The sequence below is a fragment of the Leucopleurus acutus genome, assembly GCF_964270905.1.
Source record: "Leucopleurus acutus genome assembly, chromosome: 10".
NCBI classification, from domain to species: domain Eukaryota; kingdom Metazoa; phylum Chordata; class Mammalia; order Artiodactyla; family Delphinidae; genus Leucopleurus; species Leucopleurus acutus.
Genome location: NC_139153.1, coordinates 74,480,710 through 74,508,202, shown reverse-complemented (window position 1 = coordinate 74,508,202; position 27,493 = coordinate 74,480,710). Strand labels below are relative to the sequence as shown.

The window sequence follows — 27,493 nt, the reverse complement described above, 5'->3', positions numbered from 1 at the left end:
AAGGTGTCAGCAGGGCTGGTTCCTTCTGAGGGCTCTGAGGGAGAATCTGTTCCGGGCCTCTCCTAGCTTTTGGTGACGACCAGTAATTCTTGATGTTTTTTGGTTTGTAGATGCACCTCTCCAATCTCTGCTTCTGTCTTCACATGGTGTCCTCTCTGTGTGTCTATCTCTTCTTTAAAGGTCACCATGTTGGATTAAGGAACACCTTAATGATCTCATCTTAACCTGATTACATCTGCAAAGACCCTATTTCAAGTAAGGTCACAATCACTGTTGCTGGGAGTTAGGACTTCAACTTTTCTTTCTGGAGGATGCAATCTAACCAGTAACACCTTCTCCTTACCATTATATCACGATGGTAATTGTAAACAAAATTAGTCTCAGCATAAAAGCCATAGAAATGGCTTTGCTGATTTTATTATGGTGAAACAAATAATGAGAAGAAGAAGGAGAAGAAATTTAACATGGAACATTAAAATGAGGGGTAAACAAATTTACCATCATTACCTCTCCATTGTTAATAAGAATTTTCAAAATGACTGAAAAAATATCAGTACAACCTAACTCTAGAACAATGCAATCCTGGAATACCTTCCCTCCCCCTGCTCATTTATAGTCGAGAATGGTCTTTGATATTGATATCCTCTCATCACACCTTTCAGCCTCAGCACAGAGCACACTCAAGTGGCCTTAGGATCTGAGTCCAGATTGGAGGTTTTAGGAGCTGGTCACTCAGCCTAATCAAGGAACCAGCTCTCCCAAGTTCCCTCTGCCCTTGAGTGCCAGGACCCTGCCATTTCTTGCCATACCCTACCTGGATGGCCCATCCATGGGCCATGGAGCATGGCCCATCCATGTTCATGGCCCATCCAGCTCTCCCAAGTTCCCTCTGCCCTTGAATGCCAGGACCCTGCCATTTCTTGCCATACCCTACCTGGATGGCCCATCCATGCTCTGGGGCAAAGCCACTGATTCCCAACTATTTGTAGTATTAGGACTTCACATAAATATATTTTATGGATACCTACCTCCTTCCCCATAATAGCAGTTGTACAACCCTTTATTTAGGAAAATTTACTCTGCATTTTGTTTTATTAATCACAAATATAAAGTAGTATATGTTTGAGAAGTTAAAATTTTCAATTTATGAACTAAATCATTTTACAAATACAAGTGTCCACCTATATTGGTTTTCTTTACATGAGGACTACCCAAGTTTAAATAGGCTTTTTCTTATTTACCAAATATTTATTGAGCATCCAAATGTATGGCATTATGAGATCTATAATAATGGCCAAAACAGAGCTTGAAAGGTAGAAGTTATTAATTAATATATTGAATTAACATTTTCATGTAGAAATATGTATTATTAGAGAATTATAATCAAAGTGCTTCCAGAGTTGAGAATATGCATTTCAGTGAATACGCATTTGTTTAAAAAATTCTCCAAGCTTATGATTTGATTATATATCATTATAACTATAACTGAGATAATAATACACACTGTATACAAATCCAAACGCCCTACCCTTATACAGGGCTTCGCATTTTATCGAATACTTTCATGTGCCTTATCATAGCCAAAACTTCCAAATCTCTCTCCTCCAAAGTTAGATTGCAACATCATATTTTAAGGCATTGCAACCTTACTTGACTTTTTTTCATTATAAGTTTGACTCTTTAATATCACCATATAATTATGTTTACATGAAGAATTGGAAAGAAGGCATAGAGCCTCCATATGTTCATTTCAGCCTGGGTGGCTAAATGGCTTATAACAGTCAATGCATGAAAATGGTCTAGATTGAATAAATTAGCAAAATCACAAAAGGAAACCACTGTAGGAAATAGTTTTACACATGTAATTGCTCAAATCCTCTAGTGAATGTGTCAATCTGTACTAACTAAATAAATTTGTTTATAGACATGTTCTGTATTAGCTTCCACTCTTTCACAGCCCTTTGCCAAACAAAATCCCACTAGAAGTAGGATGTTCACACCCGAGTAGGAGTTTCTTGGATAAATATTTTTACTATATTGAGACCAAAACCACTTCTACAAATTTCAGACTTTGATTGAAATACTATATTTCTTTAGCTTTTTTTCCCTTCCATCTTTTCTGCTGGCAGCCATTCATGCCTTAGCTTACCTCCCCTCACCTCCCACGGCTGTGGTGTACAAGAAGAGGCGGGCTGCGTGCGCAGGGGGCCAGTGGACCCTGGGAATGACGGGACCTGCCCATTCAATCGCTCCTACCACCACATGGACTAGACAGACAGAGAGAGACTCGTGTACAATAGAGCTTTCCCTTCCCTTTCCTAAAACCTGGTTGAAATGATTCATTGAATTAATTTCAAAGTAAAGATTACACATCCTGAGGCTATGCTTTATAGAATGCCTGCTTACATTCCATTTGAGTTCTCCATGAATAGAATACATAAAGGTAGAATTCACGCAGCCCTTCCTAAAGAAATCAGGGTAAGAGTTCTTGAAATATAACAGCCACATTCTTTCAGAAGGATGTCTCTGATCTCAACTTTCACCAACAAGAATCTCAACTGATTTCTTAGTTCCCTGGTCCATGATTGGTGCTGAATTTTTCATAGGCCTTTTGAAGATCTATTTTTTAATTTTTCTGGTGACTAATAAAATATTTCAAAAGAAAGTATTTTTAATAGTAATAACTCTGTTAAAAGTGAAATTAAGAACATTGCTTTTTAACGTGCTAAATCTAAACCTTCTCAGTGTTTTTGAGAGACAGAATAACCAGTAAACAGTAGACTCAAACAACAGTGGAATAGGGGTGATCTGAGCCAGTGCAGTATCCTAGTTACCATGACCCGAATAGCCCAACTTTTAGGGTTAATTAGCATAATGCCCAATAACATGAGCACTGTCACTGCTGTAGAAATAATATATCTGATGTGGAGTGATTCCATACTTCAGGAGATTTAGTCATTTAATATGATACCTCTGTTCATATTAATCTTTCACACTGGAGAACACACTTTGGTTATTTACGATACTTGCAGGTAAATTTTTTTAATGGCTAAGGCAGATTGTAAATGTCTGTGGCAAATTCCATTAAAACAACTCTGTTACAGAAATAGAGGTGTATAATATGTACAAAAATGTGTTCATAGTGCCTCAAGAACACTTAATTAGGGAAGGAGACACAAAGGCATGGAGGAGGCATGCCTGTCATTGTCAGTCAGTACACAGCAGTTTAGTTTTTTTATACTTTTTTAATTGACGTATAGTTGATTTACAGTGTTTTTCAGGTACACAGCAAAGTGATCCAGTTACATTCTTTTTCAGATTCTTTTCCGTTATAGGTTATTACAAGATATTGAATGTAGTTCCTGTACTGTACAATAAATCCTTGTTGTTTATCTATTTTATATTTAGTGGTGTGTATCTGTTAATCTCAGATTCCTAATTTAACTCTCCCCTCTTTCGCCTTTGGTAACCGTAAGTTTGTTTTCTATGTCTGTGAGTCTAGTTCTGTTTTGTAAATAAGTTCATTTGTATCATTTTTTTTAGGTTCCACATATAAGTGATATCATATGACAGTTGTCTTTCTCTGTCTGACTTACTTCACTTAGTATGATAATCTCTGGGTCCATCCATGTTGCTGCAAATGACATGATTTCATTCTTTTTTATGGCTGAGTAGTATTCCATTGTATATATGTGCCACATCTTCTTTATCCATTCATCTGTCAGTGGACCTTTAGGTTGCTTCCATGTCTTGGCTACTGTAAATAGTGCTGCTGTGAACATTGGGGTGCATGTATCTTTTTCATTAAAGTTTTCTCCTTTTCCAGATGTATACCCAGGAGTGGGATTTCTGGATCATATAGCAACTCTATTTTTAGTTTTTTTTTTTGTTTTTTTTTTGGTGGTACGCGGGCCTCTCACCACTGTGGCCTCTCCCGTCACAGAGCACAGGCTCCGGACGTGCAGGCTCAGCGGCCACAGCTCACGGGCCCAGCTGCTCTGCAGCACGTGGGATCGTCCCAGACCAGGGCACGAACCTGCGCCCCCTGCATCGGCAGGCGGACTCCCAACCACTGTGCCACCAGGGAAGCCCTATTTTTAGTTTTTTAAGAAGGCTATACTGTTCTTCATGGTGGCTACACCAATTTACATTCCCACCAACAGTGTAGGAGGATTTCCTTTTCTCCACACCCCTTCCAGCATTTATCATTTGTAGACTTTTTGATGATGGCCATTCTGACTGGTGTAAGTTTTGATTGTAGTTTTGATTTGCATTTCTCTAATAATTAGCAGTGTTGAGCATCTTTTCATATGCCTGTTGGCCATCTCTATGTCTTCTTTGGAAAAATATCTATTTAGATGTGCCCATTTTTTGACTGGGTTGTTTGTTTTTTTGATAATGAGCTGTATAAGCTGTTTGTGTATTTTGGAAATTAATCTCTTGTTGGTCACATCATTTCTCAAATATTTCTCAAATATTTTCTCTCATTTCATAGGTTGTCTTTTTGTTTTGTGTATGGTTTCCTTTGCTGTGCAAAAGCTTTTAAGTTTAATTAGGTCCCATTTGTTTATTTTTTATTTTGTTTCCATTACTCTAGGAGATGAATCCAGAAAAATATGTTGCTGCAATTTATGTTAGAGTGTTTTGCCTTTATTTTCTTCTAGGAGTATCCAGTCTTACATTTAGGTCTTTAATCCATTTTGAGTTTGTTTCTGTATATGGTGTTAGAGAATGTTCTAATTTCATTCTTTCACATGTAGCTGTCCAGTTTTCCCAGCACCACTCACTGAAGAGACTGTCTTTTCTCCATTGCATATCCTTGCCTCCTTTGGCATAGCTTAATTGACCATACGTGCTTGGATTTATTTCTGGGCTTTCTATTCTGTTCCATTGATCTGTGTCTTTTTTTGTGCCAGTACCATACTGTTTTGATTATGGTATAGCTTTGTAGTATAGTCTGAAGTCAGGGAGCATGATTCCTCCAGCTCCGTTCTTTCTCAAGATTGTTTTGGCTATTCAGGGTCTTTTGTGTTTCCGTACAAATTTTAAATTTTTAGTTCCCGTTCTGTGAAAAATGCCATTGGTAATTTGATAGGGATTGCATTGAATCTGTAGATTGCCTTGGGTGGTATGGTCATTTTAACAATATTTAGGTCCAATCCAAGAACACAGGATATCTTTCCATCTGTTTTGGTGGTCTTCAGTTTCTTTCATCAGTGTCTTACAGTTTTCAGAGTACAAGTCTTTTGACTCCTTAGGTAGGGTTATTCCTAGGTATTTTATCCTTTTTGGTGTGATAGTAAATGGGATTGTTTCCTTAATTTCTCTTTCTGATATTTTGTTGTTAGTGTATAGAAATGCAACAGATTTCTGTATATTAATTTTGTATCCTGCAACTTTACCGAATTCATTGGTGAGCTCTACTAGTTTTCTCTTGGCATCTTTAGGATTTTCTCTATATAGTATCAGGTCATCTGCAAACAGTGACAGTTTTACTACTTCCTTTCCAATTTGGATTCCTTTTATTTCTTTTTCTTCTCTGATTGCTGTGGCTAAGACTTCCAAAACTATGTTGAATAAAAGTGGCGAGAGTGGGCATCCTTGTCTTGTTCCTGATCTTAGAGGGAATGCTTTCAGCTTTTCACTGTTCAGTATGATGTTAGCTGTGGGTTTGTCACATATGGCCTTTATTATGTTGAGGTATGTTCCCTGTATGCCCATTTTCTGGAGAGTTTTTATCATAAATGAATGTTGAATTTTATCAAAAGCTTTTCCTGCATCTATTGAGATGATCATATGGTTTTTATTCTTCAATTTGTTAATGTGATGAATCACACTGATTGATTTGCAGATACTGAAAAATTCTTGTATCCCTGGGATAAATCCCACTTGATCATGGTGTAATCATGTATTTTAATGTATTGTTGGATTCAGTTTGCTAGTAATTTATTGAGATTTTCTGCATCTTATTATTTCTGTTCTTAATTTGCTCTTTTTTTTTCTTGTTTCCTAATGTGGAAGCTTAAATGAATGACTTTAGATCTTTCTTATTTTCTAATATGTGCATTCAGTGCTTTAAATTTTCTTCTAGACATTGCTTTTGCTGCATGCCACAATGTTATGAGATGTTATGTTTTCAGTTTTACTTAGTTCAAAATATTTTAAAATTTCTCTTAAGATTGCTTCTTTGACCCATATGTTGTTTAGAAGTGTGTTGTTTAACTTACAAATACCTTGGGATTTTCCAGCTATCTTTCCAGTATTGATTTCTGGTTTAATTCCATTATGGTCTGACATTGTATGATTTTCATTCTTTTAAATTTGTTAGGATATGTCTTATGCCCTCAAATGTGGTCTATTTTGATGAATGTCCCATGTGAGCTTGAGAAGAATTTATAATCTATGATTGTTCGATGAATAGTCTAAAGACGTCCATTATGTCCACTTAATTGGTGATTTTGTAGAGTTCCATGTCTTTAGTGATTTTGTGCCTGCTGGACCTGTTTGTTTCTCAGAGGGGTGTTGAAGTCTCCAGCTACAATAGTGGGTTCATCTCTTCTCCTTGAAGTTCTGTCACTTCTTGCTTCATGTATTTTGATGCTGTGTTGTTAGCCATATATCTGTTGAGGATTGTTACATCATCTTGGGAAATTGACCCCTTATCATTATGTGATGGCCTTCTGTCTCTGATATCTTTCTTGCTGTAAAGTTGGCTGTCTGAGTTTAATATAGCTACTCCAGCTTTCTTTTGATTAGTGTTAGCATGGCACATCTTTCTCCGTTTGCTTTTAATCTATATGTGTCTTTATATTTAAAGTGGGTTTCTTTTTTTTTATAAAGCAGGTTCTTATTAGTTATCCATTTTATACATATTAGTGTATATATGTCAATCCCAATCTCCCAATTCATCACAGCACCACCACCACTACCCCCTCTGCTTTCCCCCCTTGGTGTCCATACATTTGTTCTCTGAATCTGTGTCGCAATTTCTGTCCTTCAAACAGGTTCATCTGTACCATTTTTCTAGGTTCCACATATATGCGTTAATATATGATATTTATTTTTCTCTTTCTGACTTACTTCACTCTCTATGAAAGTCTCTAGATTCATCCACATCTCTACAAATGACCCAACTGCGTTCCTTTTTGTGGCTGAGTAATATACCATTATGTATGTGTATATATATATATATGTGTATATATGTGTGTATATATATATATACACCACATCTTCTTTATCCATTTGTCTGTCATTGGGCATTTAGGTTGCTTCCATGACCTGGCTATTGTAAATAGTGCTGCAGTGAACATTGGGGTGCATGTGTCTTTTTGAATTATGGTTTTCTCTGGGTATATGCCCAGTGATGGGATTGCTGGGTCATCTGGTAATGCTATTTTTAGTTTTCTAAGGAACCTCCCTACTGTTCTCCATAGTGGCTGTATCAATTTACATTGACCTCTAATCAAAGTCCACTTTCCAGTAATACTTTACCACTTCACAGGTACTATTAGTACCTTATAAGAACAAAATAATATTGATTCCTTCCTCCTGTCCCTTCTTTTGTTACTGCAATTCGTTTCACTTACACATAAATATACAGAAACATGGGTATATATGCAATGTAATTGAATACATTATTACTATTATTTTGAACAAACCATTATCTATTAGATCAATTAAGAATAAAAGTTTTTATTTTACCTTCACTTATTCCTCCTCCAGTGGTCTTCCTTTTTTTATATATATCCAGGTTTCTGAACTATATCTAATGAACTTCCTTTAACATTTTCCTGCAAGCAGGGCTACTAGCAAAAAAAAAAACTTCCCTCAATTTTTGTTTGTCTGAGAAAATCTTTATTTCTCCTTCACCTTTAGATGATTACATCACAGAGTACAGAATTCTGGGTTGGTGGATTTTTTCTCTCAACACTTTAAATATTTCACTCCACTTTTTGCTTGCTTACATGGTTTTGGAGAAGTTAGGTGTGATTTTTGTCTTTGCTCCTTTATAGGTAAGGTGTTATTTTTCTCTGGCATCTTTTAATTTTTTTCATTTTTCTGCAGTTTGAATATGATATGCCTAGGTGTAGTTTCGTTTTTGTATTTATTCTGTTTGGTGTTCTCGGAGCTCCCTGGATCTGTGGTTTGGTGTCTGACATTAATTTGGGAAAATTCTCAGATGTTGTTTTTTAAAATATTTCTTCTGCTCCTTTCTCTTTTTCTTCTTCTGGTTTTCCCATTTTACATATGTTATACTATTTGTAGCTATCTTACAGTTTTGGGATATTTTATTCCATCTTTTCTGGTTTTTTCACTCTTTGCTTTTCAGTTTGGGAGGTTCCTAGAGAACAGTTCTTGGATATTCTGTTCTTTTTTTCCAGTCTTTTTACTCTTTGCTTTTCAGTTTTGGAGGTTTATAGTGCAGTATCCTCAAGCTCAGAGTTTATTTCCTCAGCCATATCCAGTCTACTAACAAACCCAAAACCCATCAGAGGCATTCTTTATTTCTGTTACAGTGGTTTTTTATCTCTAGCATTTCTTTTTGATTTTTTCTTAAAATTTCCATCTCTTTGCTTACATTGCCCATCTGTTCTTGCATGCTGTTTACTGTATCCATTAGAGCCGTTAGCATCCTAATCATAGTTGTTATAAATTCCCAGTCTGTTAATTCCAACATACCTGTCATAAATGGGTCTGGTTCTGATGCTTGCTGTGTCTTTTCAAACTGTTTTTTGCCTTATAATATACCTTGTAATTTTGTCTTAATACCCAGACATGATATACTGGGTAAAAGGAACAACTATAAATAGGTCTTTATTAATATGGTGGTAAGATGTGGGAGGAGGGGACGCATTCTATACAACTATGATTAGGTCTTAGTCTATTAGTGAGCCTGTGCCTCTGAACTGTGACCTTCACAAGTGCTTCTTAGTGTCCCACCCACCAGCCTGTTAGTCAAGGTGGCTACAGTGGACTGAAGTTGGGTATTTGCCTTTTCCCAGGTCAGGTAGGCTCTTAGAAAACCTCTGCAGGTTAAGCTCTGGTTAAATAGTTCCTCCTGTAGGTAGACCTTGTTAAGAAGAACAGTGTGCTTTGGTGTATTTCAAAATGCTTTTTACCCCTCTCCCTGCCCAAAGCATGAGGAGAGTTTTCTGTGATACTCACTGGTAGAGCTCCAGGAGGTAAAACTCAGACGAGTGTGGTCCCCTTCCCCATCCCCCATGATTGAGTCCCCCTGGAGTTTTATCTCCCAGGTTTGTCCACACTACAAACCTAGCAGTTTGTCAGTTACAGTTCAGCTTTCCCTACCCCAGCACTGGTCCCCACAGAGGTTTTTGCTTATAGATTTGTGCTCCATTACGTTGTGACTCTCTGTATTTGCCTGTCTGTCTCTCTGATTTTAAGGGCATTGGTTTTCCCTGTCATGTCACTTCTCCTTTGGATCTAAGAAGAATTTTTGATTTTTCTGTTTGTTCAACTTTTACTTGTTAGGACAGAGTGGCACCTTCCAAGCCTCTTACGTGCTACCTCAGAAGCGAGAAGTCCTCCAGTTATTCTAATTTAATAAAAGGAGTTTATATCAGGCTCTAAAGTAATGATGCAAAAGAACCGGTTGAATGTTTATATAACATGAGCATTTCTTGCCTGAATTTTGATAAACCCTTCAGTGGTAAATGATGTGGGTTGGTGTCTTGGATTTAATATTTATTGTGACAAGCATAGCCTGTAGACTGGCATTTGGGAATAGGATAAGTCAGGCTCTCTCTCCTCTGGGTCTTACCTAGAACATTTTTCTGTCCTGCTACGCATTCCCCTCCCATCCCCAACTCGGGCCTCAGCTGAGTGTCTTTTCCTTCAAGAAGCCTCCTTGATCACCACCACCCACCTCAACTATCCCCTTATATGGTCCCATTACACTCTATTCTCACTTTGTAATTCCCATTACTTTTGTCATTTCTTATTCAATATGTCTCCCCCACTAGACTGTTCAACATATGAAGGGTAGGAACCGCTTCTGTGATCACTGCTGTGATCACCACTGCACCTCACAGCCTATATTATTAAATGAATGAATGAATGACAGTAGCTTCATACAGAAATATACCTTCTCAGGTGGCTACCTCAGTGATTGATATTAACTACTGTGTCCTGATAGTTCTGTGTCATAATTTTATTATTCACTGTCTTCCAAAAATTCTTAAATATCTTAATTATAATTTATTTACTCTTCTAAATTGGTGTCTTGACCATGGGTAAACAGCTGTTGCTATTCATGTTCTTATTCTCATGTTGTATTTTTTGACGTGGCAAAGGCCATTGAGGCAGTATTTTCTTTTAATTTTTATTGTATCATTGTTGACAACTTTGAAAATAGGAAATACAATCGAGTAACACTGCCACCCAACCACGATTGTTAAAAAATTATTTTATACTACTATAAACTTTTCAGTAACAGAATATTGGAACTTAAAATGTTTAGATGCCACAAAACAATTTAACAGTGTTGTTTTAGATGACTTGGATTTTTTTTTTCTGGCAAACAATGCAGTTGGCTCCATAGATGCAGAAGTTTTTACTCTTGGCAGAAAAGAGTAATGAGAAGCCCAGAAATGCTCCCATTGGGAGCTGTGAACTAACATCAGAGTAACCCTTTGCTTTGCTGCATTGCTTATGATTGAATTATTAAGGTCACTAATTTATTTTTCTTAACAATTGCTGCTGACGGTTATCTGGTGAAATGATAAGTGTGTGGTCTAAACCTAATTTTTCAGAGCTGAGAATACCCCAGCTCCTGCTCTCATGGTGAACACATGTTAGCATTTCTCATCGTCCGGAGGGAACTAAGGTACTTGCAAGTCAAATGCATTCATTCGTTAGATGTTTGTTTATTGAGCACCTACTTAGGTGCTGTGCATTGGGTTGCACCCTGGACATACAGAGATAAATAAAATAGCAACTTCCTGGGGCTTCCCTGGTGGCGCAGTGGTTGAGAGTCCGCCTGCCGATGCAGGGAACACGGGTTCGTGCCCCGGTCCGGGAAGATCCCACATGCCGCGGAGCGGCTGGGCCCATGAGCCATGGCCGCTGAGCCTGCACGTCCAGAGCCTGTGCTCCGCAACGGGAGAGGCCACAACAGTGAGGGGCCCGCATACCGCAAAAAATAATAATAATAATAATAGCAACTTTCTGCCTTCTGGAGAGCTTTGGGTCAAGAAAAATGAGAATTAACTGTTGTTATACTAAACTGCCCCCCCAAAAATGGAGATTTTGATTACTAACTCCTGCCAGTTTGGCACTGTTTATACATATACTTATATGTGCTTGCAGCTTGGAACAGTTCGGACATCTGTGTTGTTTACAGTATAGGTAGCTGAAGAAAAGTTTAATATTATTGCCATTAAATTATTATTACCATAGATGTATTTAAGTGCATACAATATCATGGAAAGAATAGTTTAAACATAGAAATGGCACACTTTTAGTTAGACTCATGTAAAGTTGCTAAAAATGACATTCACAAAAAACTTTTCTCTAAAATGCAATGCTATTTGTATCAACCACATAGTTATTTTTCTCAGCAACAACAAGAAATTAATACATCTCTCATATAATTTGATTGCAATGACTTGGGCAATTAGAAATGGTAATTTTTAATAATTAAATTTTAATTTAGAGATGTTTATATTCAGAATCCTGAAATAACTTATAAGAAGAATATGATACAGACTTAGAGAAAAACATGCATAAAATGACACGTTCCTCAAGCTTTATAGGCTCCAGTTACTTGGAATAGAATGGGAGTTAATGCTATGTCTTTTTCCTATCCCGCCAGCCAGAGAAGACCTCTTATTAAAGGGCAGGGCTCCCTCCACTGTCTTAAATCAAGGCTCTGCTGTCTGACAAGCTGCCCTCCATGATTTTCACTGGATATTTATAACATGCGGAAGTACACAAAAAAGGAAAATGTTTAATGAAGAGCTTTGCATGTTACAATGCTATACATCATATGGTTCAATTTAGATTCTCTGAAATATCAGAGTTAGAATGAAATTATCAAAAAGGGGAAAGTCACATGGCATTGGTACAAACAAGATGTGCCTATTTGTATTTATGTTTGCTAATGAATTTCAGCCATGATCCCCACTTTGATTTTAAGAGTCTCAGACCACCATTCGGTTTTATTCATTGTAATTAAATCTCTTGCCCACACGCAGACAGAAGGGCAGCAAGAAAAGGGGGCATATTTTATCTTTTCAAAAGCTATTACGTAGCTTTGATATGAAGCTCCAGAGGTCCAAAGATTTATAGTATTAAAGCAAAACAGTATGTCTCTCAGGGCACTGTCACCTCCTTCAGCAAATGGAGGAGCCGAGAGAGGGCTTGGACTCTGAATCCAGTGACCCCACAGAGGGCAGGGCTGAATCTGTGCTTACGGGAGCAGTGGAATTTGAGGCAACTTGGTGTAGTCTCCGATGTTGCTACCGAAAGAGAGGTAGAAAAAGGCCAGATAAAAGCACAGCTGGTTTCACGTAACTTGGGAGTGAGTTGGGGCAGAGAGGAGGGCTATTTCATCTGTCTTGTGGAACAGCATTTATACGTGAGATGCAGAGATGTACATACTTCCCAACCCCAGCCAACCGAGTGTTCCAACAAATAGAACACTTAGGCTAACTTAATTAGTAAGGACTAGGGAAAGACTGTTGCTTTCGGTTACTCTCCAACCTCCCTCACCTTTTCTTTCCAGCAAAGCCAAGCCAGTAGCCGTAGAACCTCTGCCCTCTGTGCCCTCTTCATCCCTGTGGAGTGGAAAAGAGCTTTTGGGAAACCACCAGGCCCTTGGTAACCAGGGCGTCTCCTGTGGCCCACAAATCATCCAAAATGCAGAGAGTCTACCCTACACTTAGTTAATTGGGAGTTAACGGTAGCTTGGGACAGGGTGAATGTATGCTCCAAATCTTTTCCTTGTCCTTCTTCTACTGGATTTAACCCAAATTCGCCAACTCCAGACAGACCTAGGCAGGCCACATTATTTGCTTGGCCCTAAAGCAGACACTGAGCACAGCCTTAGTAAGACTTCAGCATGAACAAATGGTACGTCGTTCCCTTGAAGGTTCTAAAGGTGCATACTTTTGCCACAGAACCTTTCAGCCAAGTTTATCTTAATTAGTTTGCTGTTTCATCCATTTATCAAAATTATAATTTGGGGCACTCAGGGATATTAGGTGATTCTCTAAGGGAGAGCTAATCGTATAGCAGAAGAGGCAGAAGTAGAACTAAAAGCTCATGATCGCTGCCTTGTTCTAACTACTCAGCTGTCCTGTTTTGGACATCATGAAGTCCCTCCCTTCGCCCAGTCTCTTCACTTTTGTTCTGCTCCCAAGGGTACTTTATCTGGAAAAATGATTTTTTTCCCCTACATCTGTTTTCCCCATTAAGGTCAGAGAAGCTGAACACACAGCTTTGGGCAGAATGAGAACCATCCTGGTTCTCTCCACATGACCATGGATGTGTCTCTCTTTCTCCCTGGGCAATGGTTTTTTCATTTGTTAAATTAGGAATTGGGCTAGAGGAGTTCACAAAGATACTTTCCAATTCCGAAATTTTATTGATCCTTGATTTTAGATGTAAGCAAAAGGTTTGTTCAACTTGGTTTGGTAGGCTCAATTTCCAAATCCCTTTGTCATTATGGAATTAAACGCGGTGTGGCGGTCTGAAGGACCGTGCTGCCTAACAGCAGCATCCCAGCATCTGGGAAGGAGAAAAACAATGGCTAGTGTACAGATGACCCACAAGTAAGAAACGTGAGAGGTAACAGGTAACCCGTCTGCTGTCTGCGTAAAAGGCACGGTCCAGAAACCTAATTTCTGTTTCTTCTGTATTAAATTAAATGGTAAGATTAGGATTCCATTATGAAATATTGTTCACTGTATAATCATGACAGACTCTGAGAGGGTTCCATTTATTGCTCAAACCATGTTGGGGTCCTGTTAATGGTGTACTCACCTATTCCACCACCATTCCCAGCCCTCACCTGCATCCAGGTCACTGGGATTGCTTCTCAAACATTCCAAACTCGAACTCCACTCAGACCAATTGACTTCAAAGAAGTGAAGCCAGAGGATCTGTTATTTTTGTAAAGCGCCCCAAGTTATTTGGGTGCACAGTGTTTTTTATTATACACTATTCTTTAAATTAGTCTGGAAAATAAGCGCCAGTTGAGAGTGCCTCCAAACTGAAGATGACTTAGATTCAGGTCCCGTCTTTGCACTCTGAAGGATTGTGCCGGACTAATCTAGTTCATTTTAACTACTTCAAGTGATCTTTAGCAAGAATTGAGTTTATGAGGACTAGGAGAATATGTATATCTATAGTAATCAGGATGGAAGAAATTAGGCCAGATTTCAGGGGGGGTTTTGTTTTCTTTTGTTTAATGTAAGACAGTGTGGTATAATAAAAAGAGTACCGGCCCTGGGTTTTGAATCATAAATCTACTCATCACCCACTAGACATGTCACTTTAAAAAGGAGAATAACAAGACCTTTTTTTTTTTTTTGCTAGTCGTGGTAAGGCTAAATTAGATATGGACATGAAAGTATTGTACTTCATAAACCATTTTTTTAAAATTGTAGTATTTTTTAATATTTGCCCCCCTGCTTTAAGAAATATACAATCTCATGCCCTTTTAAATGTTATTCGAAATTAAATATTATGATTAAAAGGAAAAGAGAAAACAAAAAGGCTGTCTTATTTTTTCTCTTTCCCACCCTTGAAAATGACCTCTCAATGCATTTTACTTGTGGTGGTTAAACCATTAGCATTAAATTGGAAGCTTTAGTGACTGCAGGGACTGTGTTACTTATCCTTGTGTCCTTTGCACCTCCAAGCACAAGTGCTAGTGCAAGCAAGCACCACCAAGCACCAAGCTGGAACTCTAAATAAAGAGTTGCTAAAATCCAATTCTGCAAATTTATAGGAATTCAGACAACAGAACCAAAATCTTCTGTCTTAGGCCTTTGAGGAATGAAGTATTTGTAAGTGAATTTGAGGCCTGCTATAATGAAATTTTCCCCCTTTTTTTCCAGCTTTATTGAGGGATAATTGAAATATATAAGGTTATATAATACATAAGGTTTGGTTTATTTAAAATCTTCCGTTTTTAAAAAAATTTTTATTGGCGTATAGTTGATTTACAATGTGGTGTTAGTTTCAGGTGTACAGCAAAGTGGTTCAGTTATACATATACATATATCCACTCTTTTTGTTTTAAGATTCTTTTCCCATATAGGTCATTACAGAGTATTGAGTGTTACCTGTGCTAGACAGCATGTTCTTATTAGTTATCTATTTTAGTAGTAGTGTGTATATGTGTGTGTATACGCCAGTCCCAGTCTCCCAATCTATCCCTCCCTCTGCTTATCCCCTGGTAACCATAAGTTTGTTTTCTACATCCATGACTCTATTTCTGTTTTGTAAATAAGTTCATTTGTACCCTTTTCTTTTAGATTCCACATATAAGCGATATCATATGGTATTTGTCTTTCTGTGTCTGACTTACTTCACTCAGTATATAATCGCTAGGTCCATCCATGTTGCTGCAAATGGCATTATTTTCTTCTTTTTTCTGGCTGAGCAATCTTCCATTCTATATATGTGCCACATCCTCTTTATCCATTCCTCTGTTGATGGACATTTAGGCTGCTTCCATGTCCTGGCTATTGTAAATAGTGCTGCAGTGAACACTGGGGTGCATGTATCTTTTTGAATCATGGTTTTCTCAGGGTATATGCCCAGGAGCAGGATTGCTGGATCATATGGTAATTCTATTTTTAGTTTTTTAAGGAACCTTCATACTGTTCTCCATAGTGGCTGTACCAATTTACATTCCTACCAACAGTGTAGGAGGGTTCCCTTTTCTCCACACCCTCTCCAGCATTTATTGTTTATAGATTTTTTTGGTGATGGTTATTCTGACCAGTGTGAGGTGATACCACATTGTAGTTTTATTTTGCATTTCTCTAATAATTATTGATGTTGAGCATCTTTTCATGTGCTTTTCGGCTGTGTGCATGTCTTCTTTGGAGAAATGTCTATTTAGATCTTCCGCCCATTTTTTGATCGGATTGTTTGGGGTTTTCTTTATATTGAGCTGCATGAGCTGTTTTGTATATTTTGGAGATTAATCCCTTGTCAGTTGTTCCATTTGCAAATATTTTCTCCCATTCTGAGGGTTGTCTTTTTGTTTTGTTCATGGTTTCCTTTGCTGTGCAAAAGCTTTTAAGTTTAATTAGGTCCCATTTGTTTATTTTTCTTTTTATTTTCATTACTCTAAGAGGTGGATCAAAAAGGATCTTGCTGTGATGTATGTCACAGAGTGTTCTGCCTATGTTTTCCTCTAAGAGTTTTATAGTGTCCAGCCTTACAATTAGGTCTTTAATCCATTTTGAGTTTATTTTTGTGTATGGTGTTACGGAGTCTTCTAATTTCATTCTTTTAGGTGTAGCTGTCCAGTTTTCCCAGCACCACTTATTGAAGAGACTGTCTTTTCACCATTGTATATTCTTGCCTCCTTTGTCATAGGTTAGGTGCCCATAGGTGCGTAAAATCTTCGTTTTTTCTTAATGTAGGCATTTATCACTATAAACTTGCCTCTTAGAACGGCTTTTGCTGTATCCTTTTGTTTCATCTTGAAGAACTCCAGTTAGCATTTCTTGTAAGGCAGGTCTAGTGGTGATAAATTCCCTCAGCTTCTGTTTGTCTGGGAAAGTCTTTATCTCTACACAGGAACTACTTTCCTGGGTAAAGTGTTCTTGATTGGCAGGTTTTTTTCTTTGAACACTTTGAGTATATCATCCCTTTCTCTCCTGGCCGGCAAGGTTTCTTCTGAGAAATCTGCTGATAACCTTATCTGGGTTTGCTTGTATGTGATGACTCTTTTTAAACTCTTGCTGCTTTCAAAATTCTCTTTTTGTCAGTGATTTTTAAGAGTTTGACTATAATATGTCTCAGCGAATAGCTCTTTGGGCTAAATCTGTATGGGAATTTCTGAGCTTCATGTTTCTGGATGGTCACATCTCTCCCCAGATATCAGAACTTATTTCTTCACATGAGTTTTCTGACCCTTTCTCGCTCTTCTACTTCTAGGACTCCCATAAATCAAATACAGTCATCCCTCAGTATCTGTGGGGGATTAGTTCCAGGACCCGCCATGGATATCAAAATTTGCAGATGTTCAAGTCTCTTATATAAAATGACATAGTTTTTGCATGTGACCTCTGTAAATCCTCCCATATATATTTTAAATCATCTCTAGTTTACATATAATAACTAAATCAATGTAAGTGCTATGCAAATAGTTGTAAATACAATGTAAATGCTATGTAAATAGTTGCCAGCTCACAGCAAATTCAAGTTTTGCTTTTTGGAACTTTCTGGAATTTTTTTTCCAAGTATTTTTGGTTGGTTGAATCTGCAGGTGTGGAATCAGTAGATACAGAGGGCTGACTGCATTATTTCACTTAATGGTGTCCCCTAATTTTACACAGACTTTTTTCACCCTTTTTTCATTCTTATTTCTTTTCTCCTCTTAATGGATAATATCAAGAAATCTGTCTTCAAGTTTGCACATTCTTTCTTCTGCTTGATTCTGTTTTTGAAACTCTCTTGCATTTTAGTTCCAAAATTTTTGTTTAGTTCTTTTTTATGACTTCTGTCTTTTTGTTGAATTCCTCATTTTGTTCATGCATTGTTTTCTTGAGTTCATTGAGTTGTCTGTCAGTTCTCTTAATCTCACTGTGCTTTCTTAAAATAATTATTTTGAATTCTTTTTCAGGTAACTCACAGATATCCATTTCTTTATGGTTAGTTACTGGAAAATTATTGAGTTCCTTTGGTGGTGATATGTTTCCTTGCTTTTCCACGTTCCCAGTAGCTTTGCACATTTGAGGGAGCAGTCAACTCTTCCAGCCTTTTCAGACTGACTCTGGAGGGGAAGGACTTTCACCTGAAGGTATCTGTGAGGGCTCTGGCAGGATGGGGTTCAGCAGCTCTGATTCTGGGGAAAGCACAGTGGCATAATCTCTGTGCAGCTCCATCAGCTGAGGTCAACTTGGGCAAAGACTGCAGGGGCCCAGACTGCAGAGGTCCTGCAAGTGGCAGTAATACCTAGGGCTGTTGGGGTCCCCGATGGCAGAGGCTGCTGCTGGGGTCTTTCTTTTTTGCCTGTGAAAGGAAGTTCTAGCCAAGGGGATCCATTTTGGTACAAGGTTTAGTGAGCTGGCACTCAGTGGCAGTGGAGCCGGGGTTCTAGGATCAGGCACGTGTGGAACTACCTTGGTCCTGCGGCACAGGTGCACTTGCAGTGATGGTAGTGCCAGTGTCTGAGGTGCAGGCATGTGCATATCTTCCAAGGACCCAGGGTCTGAGTTCTTGGGGCTTACCACAGTGATTTGGGCCCCAGGGTGGGGAGAACAGCAGTGGCACAAGCTGGGGGGTGACAGGGTACAGTAGTGGCTTGAGCTCAGGGTGCAGCAACAGCACATCCTGGGGATGGTGGGTCAAAGTCTTCACTCTGGTCCTAACAGCTCAGCCTCAGTGATGCCAAAATTAATCAGGAAATGTGGTAGTAAGAATAAAATACAGGTCTGAACTGAGGGGCATGGTTTTATCTATAATTAAAGCCTTACTAATTAGGCTAATGGCATAAATAACACACATATGTAATTATATTCAAACTGCAGGATATGTTTTATAGCATATTTATCTTTTGCTTAAGATAAATATTAACCTTTTGCTTTTTAATATTAATTTGCATTCCTTAAAATGTGTAATTTATGATGCACCATAAAAAAGCAGAAGTAAACCAGTTTGGGATTTAAATGTTTTCTCTAGCTTGTTCATTGTCCATATGGTTTTTTTTAAGCCATATTTTTAAAGTACACCCTTAATTAGTTAATTTCCCCACCAGTGCCCAGTGCAGCAAGTAGAATCTATGTCTGTTTATCCAGGTAGATTGAGATTCCAGTAAAAGGTCATAATTTGGAACTGAATGAATAAAAGAATGTCAAAAATGGGGAGCTAGCTTGATACTCAATTAAAAAAAAAGCCTAAGAACTACAATTGGTCCTTTAAAATATATATATATATCATCTTTGCTGGTAACTTTGGGAGATGCTAAAATATCTGAGCTGTTCAATGCATTTACATAGGAGCCAACAGTAGTTGAGAACAGAGCTCTATTATGTAAGAAGTAAAGCTCAAGTGGTATATAGCAGTAAGAGCTGGTTTTGGGGGGGCGAGGTCTGTGTTATCGATTAATTTATACTTTTCAGTAGTTGGGGAGGTCCTGGCTTTTGCTGGTCAAGGTCTGGGTTTTACTAACTAGGGGTGTCTGTGAATCGTTCATAGGCTCTGACAGTAGAGAGTGAGTTGGATACAGAATGTTTCATGAGAACGTGGCCTCTGGAAGGCCCTCACACCAAGCAATGTTTAAATTTAGTTTCAGCATTCGCAACACAAATAGAGAGAAAGTCACAGTTGACACAAAGATGAGTTGTCTTCATCCATCTTCCTTTCAAGTTGCTTACTCTGGAAGGGATGCCAAATTTGGGACATTCCCATAATTACCCTACACAGACAGACAACATACATCCTTTATACATAAAAAGGAAAAAGCAGTGACTCAGGGTGGAGGACCCTAGGGGATTGGTTTGCTGAAATTGCTCTTCACTAATTACACATGCTCGTTTGTTTCTTCTTTACTTTAGAATTAGAAGAACTTATTCCAGAAATCTGGGTCAGCTCTAAACTTTGGTTTTCTCATTAAACTTGGCTACTTGAGTGTCTATGTTATTAAATAAGCCCGTCGTCTTTTACTTGTTTGCAAACAATGGTAATCAGTTACCTGTGAAGGTGACTAGATTTTTGAAAAGTGACCTTTTCAATACTGGAGCAAACCATTTCATATCGCCCACCCTGGAAAGATTTAATGTGGTAATTTCTCAGGTGAGTTCAGCCAGGACTCAGTCTTCTCCCGAGCCAAGAGTGCTGTTTCAAGGAAGGCTCACCTCAGCCATTTACCTTTAAGAGGAACCCAGCTTTATTCCTAGGTCCATTTATCTCCATGTAAACCATCCTGTGCTTTCAATATTATGTTATGTTAAAGGTTGTCACTGTGGTTGTAAACTGTAAAATATCAAGGTTAAGAAGCTGAAAGTATTACTTTGGCGTGAGCCTCTCGAAGGCGGCTGTGGTGGAAGGGGCTGTTTCAAGGCCTGAGGCTCCCCTGCCTGTAGTTGTGGGAAGACACCTTATCCGTTCCTGCGACTTATTTGTGGCTCTCCAAGGAGCTCACTTAACCACTGTTCTCCGGTGCACGATCTTAGGAGCTAGAGCTGGAATTTTCTAGCCTTTGTTAGAATGTTTGCTTCAATCTGAAAGTGCCCTGTGGCACAAAGAGTCCAATGGTGAGGTGGAGCTCCCAGAGATCCCTGAGAAAGGAAACTTGGAATCTGCCACTGTTTTCTCATCCTTGCTATGCTGATCTGGAGTGAACTGTGTAACAGCATAACCCACCGATGAAATTTCAGCCAGGGCGCCAAAGCCTGACAACCATAGTAAATCCTGTGTAAGCAGGAGATTTGAAGGGAAGGGTTTTGAAGTTAATTGAATTTTATGATTAACAGAAAGTTATCTGGAAAACCATTTTTGTTTCACCTCATAGTGGTAGAAGTCTTTCTAAAAAGCTTGGGTCCACTTTCCTTTTTTTTTTTTTTTTTTTTGTATAATTAAAAATAATCATGTTTTTAGAATAAAACTCTCAGCACCTTCATAACATTATCTTAACCATAAAAGCTTATTCTGTATTTCCTATAATATGGCTACTGAAGGTAAATTTATTGGACCGAAAGTTTAGACTCCAGAACAGCCCAGAGTTACTAGCTTAAAGGAAAAAAGATCCCTGATATGAGATTTTGTCATTTTTTCCATTTTTCTGAACACAGATTATAGAAAAATTCCATTTAATTGAGGGTTATGAATCCTCTGAACGTTGCTGTTCCTAGTTTAAATAATGACAACTATGGTGGTGAAAAGGGTATTTTATTCCTAAATCCCGGATTTTAATTCTGCTTCACTCTGGGTCTCATTGTGAGAATCAGAACGAGTCACAGAGGCCCTGTATGGCCCAACTCTTCCGACTCTGAAATGCAGACTATATCTCTTGGGGTGAGAAATCACGCCATTTTACTTTCTTTACTGGAATATATTGCATTATTGCCATTAGTATCTATTTTCCCATTTTTCTTTTATGGAAGTATTTTTATCCCATCATGAATATCCATTTATACATCTATATGTACATGAATGTATATAAAATTATGTAAGATTCAGGTTTTCTGTAATGTCTATAATGTACAGAACTGCTTAGAGATCACCATATTTGGGGGGGGGGGGCTCTGTTAGTATCTGTTCCCATAGCTTTTCGCTGAGACTGTAAATTAGGCCTGGGAAGGATATAATGAGTCAGTAATTTACAGACTATTAAGAGACTTAGTTAGAAGTGATTCTTGGGCATGTCCAATAGAGAGCACATGTTTATAAAGGACAAACAGATTCAACACAACATGTCTCTGGCCTAACCAAGCCCAATCAATTAACAAAATGGGATGTCTTATTTTAGGTATCTCCCACTCCCCCAAAATAGAATCACTAACCACTTGTTAACCACACTGACTTTTTAACAAAGTGGCTGCTAGAGCTTTGCCACCAGAAATGTTCAGATTAAGCACCCTATTAGATTGCAGCCAGCAGAGTCTACAAAACAGGAAGAAAGTTCTGTTTGCTCTTTTGCTTCCTTTCCTGGTTTGACTTCATGTGATAATTCACTGCAGATTTCTTTTTCTTTGACAGAGTGCCTACCGCAGGAATGGGATGGCTTTTCTGGCCTGCTGATGTGACTGTGACTGAGACAACAGGAAAGGCAGTGTTATATTAAGGTGATTTCTGTTCCCCTCCTTGGGCAAAATAAAAGACAAGTTTACCTTCTCCGCATCCTTGGGAGTGGGTTGGTTTGTTGTGACTATCAACTGGCTGACTCCAGCCCTTTTCCAGCCCCCTCAACGCTTAGTCTTGTTTACTAGATGGGCCATTTAGCCAATTAATGGCAGGATGTTTGGGATGGTGTGTAGGTGGACAAGAATGCACATCACACAGTTTTGAGATTTTAATTTGGAATAGATTTACTGCTCTCAGCTCACATAACTTAAAAGCAGTGACTTTTTTTTTCTCAGTGTTTAGTCTATGTTTTATTTGATGCATTTTGTAATCCAGGTTTAGGACAAAGGAAACAAAATTAAAAGAACAGTCAGTTTTCCCCTTGGACTGTCCCACCAACTCTACCTTCTGACATTTGATGTCTAGATCTACATGTATTTTACAGACAAATGTCCATCTTATAAACTCACACTAATCAAAGACCTAATTGGCCTGATGAACTGTCTGTTCCCATCTTCTCTTCCCTTCACCCCATGTGTAGTATATGTCATTTTCATGGCCTCTTCCCAACTTCCTGAGTATCTACCTATCGTGTGTTTTTCCCCTCGTAGGCCCCCTTCCCCATCTTCATTTTTCTCCTTCCCCTGTCCCTCCGATCCCCAGGCCCAGCCCTCACACACACGCTGTACCCATTTAGAAGCAAAGCGGTTAGAATCAATGGATGGGGAGCCAAGTGATCTGCTTTCTCCCTCCAAAGCACTAACACCTAGACTGAAATGTGGGCTGGGCAGTTTCTTGCTGGTAGCAGCTGAGTTATCCTTCTGGCATCTGTACTTTCTCCAGTAAACGAGGAACTGTAACGAAGCGAACCAAAATATAGCAGTTATATACAGTTCTTGATTGAACTTGAATTGCAAAGGAGGAAGTTGTTTCTTTAATTCTTTAGGAGTTCTGTATAATTTTACTTTTATCATGGTTTCTACACACACTGAGATAGCCTTTGTAAAGAATTAATAAAAACAGAAATGAGAAGCATGCAAGATTTTCCTCCTGTGACCAAATCGTAGTGAGGCTCAGTTAGCGTGATTGTGCCATATTTTCACATTTGTTAACTATCACTTACCTGTTCTATGTTAGTCCTTCTGGAAAAAATCTTCATGTCAAGAACAAAAACACGCAGATATATAATATCAAAAAATTGCCAAAGGGTTTTGATGTTCCATCTGCGCTTGGTGAAATGTATGATTAAACTTTTCTTTTTATCATCATTCTTATTTTTCTTGGCATCCCTAATCATGGAAAATTACAAGCTTGCAGTAAACATCCTAACTTGTAAAACGACGGCATTTATTGTATTTGGTTTCTATGCCAGGCTGATAGATGTGTAAAATTTTCAGGAGCCGATTTTTCACGTCGAAATTCCTCCTCTCCCACATTATACATTTTAAAGTATGCACAAGGCAGAAAATATAGAGTTTAGACTTTCTTCCCTTCATTTTATTCTACCTGATCTCCTTATAGTCCCAGAGAAGGAAGACTCAACGTACATTTCTCTCAGAAATATGACAGGTCTGTGTTTTTGTTGGTCTGGCGTATGTTTGTCTATCTTGAACAGTCTGACAGGTAATTATTTATAAAATCTGGTTTTGCCCAGTAAGTCCATATAATAACCTTTCACTTTTCATCATAAGCCAGTGAGCTGAATTTAGAATAAAACAAGGTCATTTATGTCTGTCCCGAACCAGCCTAGATGTCCCCGTAATGGCTCAATATTAATATTTGTAATTCTTTTTTTTTTCTTTTCTACACTTAGGTTCTTTTTCTGACTCTTTCCACAACACTAAATTTGAAGTGAAATAAAATTTCCTTAAGCAGTGAGTATAGGGGGAAAAAAATTTATAAAGGGAAAGTTTCAGAAAATGTGACTTAAATAAATTTCTTTAAAGATTAAATTGTTATGTAGAATCATAAACTGTCAGAGTGGAAGATGGTCTTAAAGATCATTGGAAACAACCACTCATTTTACAGATGGAAAATGATGGCCTGGAGAGGGAAACTGACTTTACCAACGTCACTCAGCAATGCTCTATGACAGACCAGAGACCAGACCATGGTCCCTAATTATCAGTCTATCTAGTCTTATACTCCACCATACTAGGTTTGCATTAGATATTACCAAGACACGTCAGGGTTTTATGGCATGTTTATCTTAGACAATAACCTAGATTTATTTTTTAAATGATTCTAATTATGGACACATCCTAAAGCATAAGCGTTATATTAAAATCTTCTTCAGAGGGACTGTGATGTTAATTAAATAATGTGTTATATGCCAGTTATACATCAATTTTAAAAAAGAGGTCTGTAAGCAGGGGAGAGAGGAATTAACATACTTTGAGCACCTACTTTGTGTCAGGAACCTTACCTTTGGTAGTTCATTTATCTTCCCAATGACTTCGTGATGTTGATTCTAGAACAATGAAAATAAAAACAAAAATAAACAAATGGGACCTAACTAAACTTAAAAGCTTTTGCACAGCAAAGGAAACCATAAACAAAACAGAAATACAACCCACAGAATGGGAGAAAATGTTTGCAGACAAAGCAACTGACAAGGGATTAATCTCCAAAATATACAAACAGCTCTTGCAGCTCAATATAAAAAAAAAACCCAAATAACCTAATCAAAAAATGGACAGAAGATCTAAATAGACATTTCTCCAAAGAAGGCATACAGATGGCCAAAAAGCAAGTGAAAAGATGCTCAACATCAATAATTGTTAGAGAAATGCAAATCAAAACTACAATCACCTCACACCGGTCAGAATGGCCATCATCAAAAAGCCTATGAACAATAAATGCTAGAGGGGGTATGGAGAAAAGGGAACCCTCCTACATTGTTGGTGGGAATGTAAATTGGTACAACCACTATGGAGAACAGTATGGAGGTTCCTTAAAAAACTAAAAGTAGGGACATCCCTGGAGGTCCAGTGGTTAAGACTCTGCACTGCCAATGCAGGGGGCGCAGTTTTGATCCTTGGTCAGGGAGCTAAGATCCCACCAGCTGCACAGCGCAGCCAGAAATTGAAAAAAATCAAAAAAATTTTTAAAATTAAAAGTAGAGCTATCATATGATCCAGCAATCCCACTCCAGGGCATATATCTGGAGAAAACCATACTTCAAAAAGATACATGCAACCCCAGTGTTCATTGCAGCACTATTTATAATAGCCAAGACATGGAAGCATCCTAAATGTCCATCGACACATGAATGGATAAAGAAGATGTGGTACTTATATACCACATAAAAATATATGGAATATTACTCAGCCATAAAAAACAATGAAATAATGCCATTTGAGGCAACGTGGATGGACCTAGAGATTATCACACTAAGTGAAGTCAAAGACCAATATTATATGATACCACTTATATGTGGAATCTAAAAAATGATACAAATGAACTTATTTACAAAACAGAACAGACTCGCAGGCTTAGAAAACAAACTTATGGTTACCAAAGGGGAAAGGTGGGGGAGGGGTGGTAAATTAGGAGGATGGGATTAACATACACACATTACTGTATATAAAATCAACAAGGACCTACTGCATAGCACAGGAAACTCTACCCAATACTCTGTGATAACCTATATGGGAAAAGAATCTGAAAGAGAATAGGTATATGTGTAGGTATAACTAAATCACTTTGCTGTACACCTGAAACTAACACAACATTGTAAATCAACTATACTTCAATATAAAATTAAAATTTTAAATAAATAAACAAAACAAAAATAAAAAGTCAGGCTTAATTGTAAGTCAAATGTGAATGCACAAAATAGTTTCTATTTCCGTAGGCCTGTGTTTGGGAGATGGAATTTGAAAATAAATAAGTAAATAAATAACTTCTCTTATGGGAAATTGGCACTGCCTTATAGACTTGAGGATAAAGGAAACAGAAATATATTTCCCCCTTCACCTGAATTTGGAAATGCAACTTTCTAAACATGCCATTTTGAGGATATGTCATTAACCTTCTGCCTTCACATATTGCAATAGTTGAGATTCAAAAATAATGTTCCAGTTTTAGAACCAAGAGTTGTTATTTAAAAACCATCAGAAGCACAGATATTTTTTAATGGTGTATATACTTCCTGTATCCGGGGAGGATTCTTCGTTTATTACTGCATGTTCTTTGTTCCTATAAAATAATAAACAATCCACGTTTAATGCTTTTACCACGTAGAAGACAAATAAACATAACTTGTGATTCTTGGTCTGAAAGAAAACAATTTTACTTGCCTATAAATTATAAAATTTAATTTTATGAAAAAAATTCTGTATAGTTCCCAAATCAGGTATTTCTTTCCAGTTCATATAACCCCTTATGTAAAACTGAGTCACTACAGAGAAAGTATTTCCTCATCTGCCCTCCTGGAATTTAGATAGAACCTTTCCAAGTTGCATTTAAAATTCTACCATCAACCATGTATACATCTCATAAAATATTTTATAGTCTCCTGTATGCTCTGGCTGAACATTTCATAGTACATAAACACTTCTGCAAATAATATAAGGGCATCAAGTTGAATATGTCATAGCAGTGGTAGCCACATAAAGCTGATTCTCCCTCGATTTATTTTCTTACTTTTATCTTCTTATTTGAAATGCAAGGTGAAACTTTCTGTGCTCTTCTTGTACAGTTGGTTGGGGGCAGGGAAGGGGGGCGGACCAGGGGACTCCAGCAGTTTCAGTGGGGTCGTGTTCATTAAAGCAAAGGCTCTCTGCAGAGGGCATCAAGCCAAGCTTAAACAGCAAAACCATGCCTGCAGAAATTGGATGTAAATGTGATGGTTAAATAAGGGCCAGATGCCTTTAAAAACTCAAATATTAAAAAGTCATATCTCTTAAAGTAAGTTTCTAGTGTCGTGACTAGGATAGTGATACTATAGCACTTTAGAAAAAGAAGAAGAAGAAGAAGAAGAAACAAAGAAAGAGACTTACATTTGTCTTCTGGAAGAAAATATCAAATATTCAGCCTGTCATAAGTCATGGGAATTTTGGCAATTGAAGCATATTTTAAAACAATCAATTCCTACAAAGTCATGAGAAACCCAGATACAGTATTTCATTGTTGGAAACCACTGTAACTCTGTATACAGTATTATATTCATGTTCCTTTTTCTGCTCATCACCACCACTCATTCACTGTTCCCTTTTATTCAAAGGAAGATAAAAATAGAAAAAGGTATAGGAAAAATCAAGAAGCAAGAGGATTACTTATATAATATACTTATATATTATACAAGAGGATTGCTTATATAATATACTTATATATTATACAAGAGGATTGCTTATATAATATACTTATATATTATACAAGAGGATTACTTATATAATATACTTATATATTATACAAGAGGATTACTTATATAATATAACTAACTTATAACTGTTTAAGTAACAATTTACTTGCTATCAAAAATGATGATTTATTGTATCAG

General features: G+C 37.7%; 1 protein-coding gene across 1 annotated transcript in view; it reads left to right on the top strand.

The window, feature by feature from the left end:
* SUPT3H (SPT3 homolog, SAGA and STAGA complex component) overlaps positions 1-21,995 on the top strand; it is a 423,577-nt gene extending 401,582 nt beyond the window's left edge. Inside the window, exon 12 of the mRNA XM_082847752.1 lies at positions 21,907-21,995. Within this exon, the coding sequence (XP_082703878.1) occupies positions 21,907-21,948 (42 nt within the window). The 3' untranslated portion in view covers positions 21,949-21,995. The remainder of the gene's footprint in view (positions 1-21,906) is intronic.
* The last annotated feature ends 5,498 nt before the right edge of the window (positions 21,996-27,493 follow it).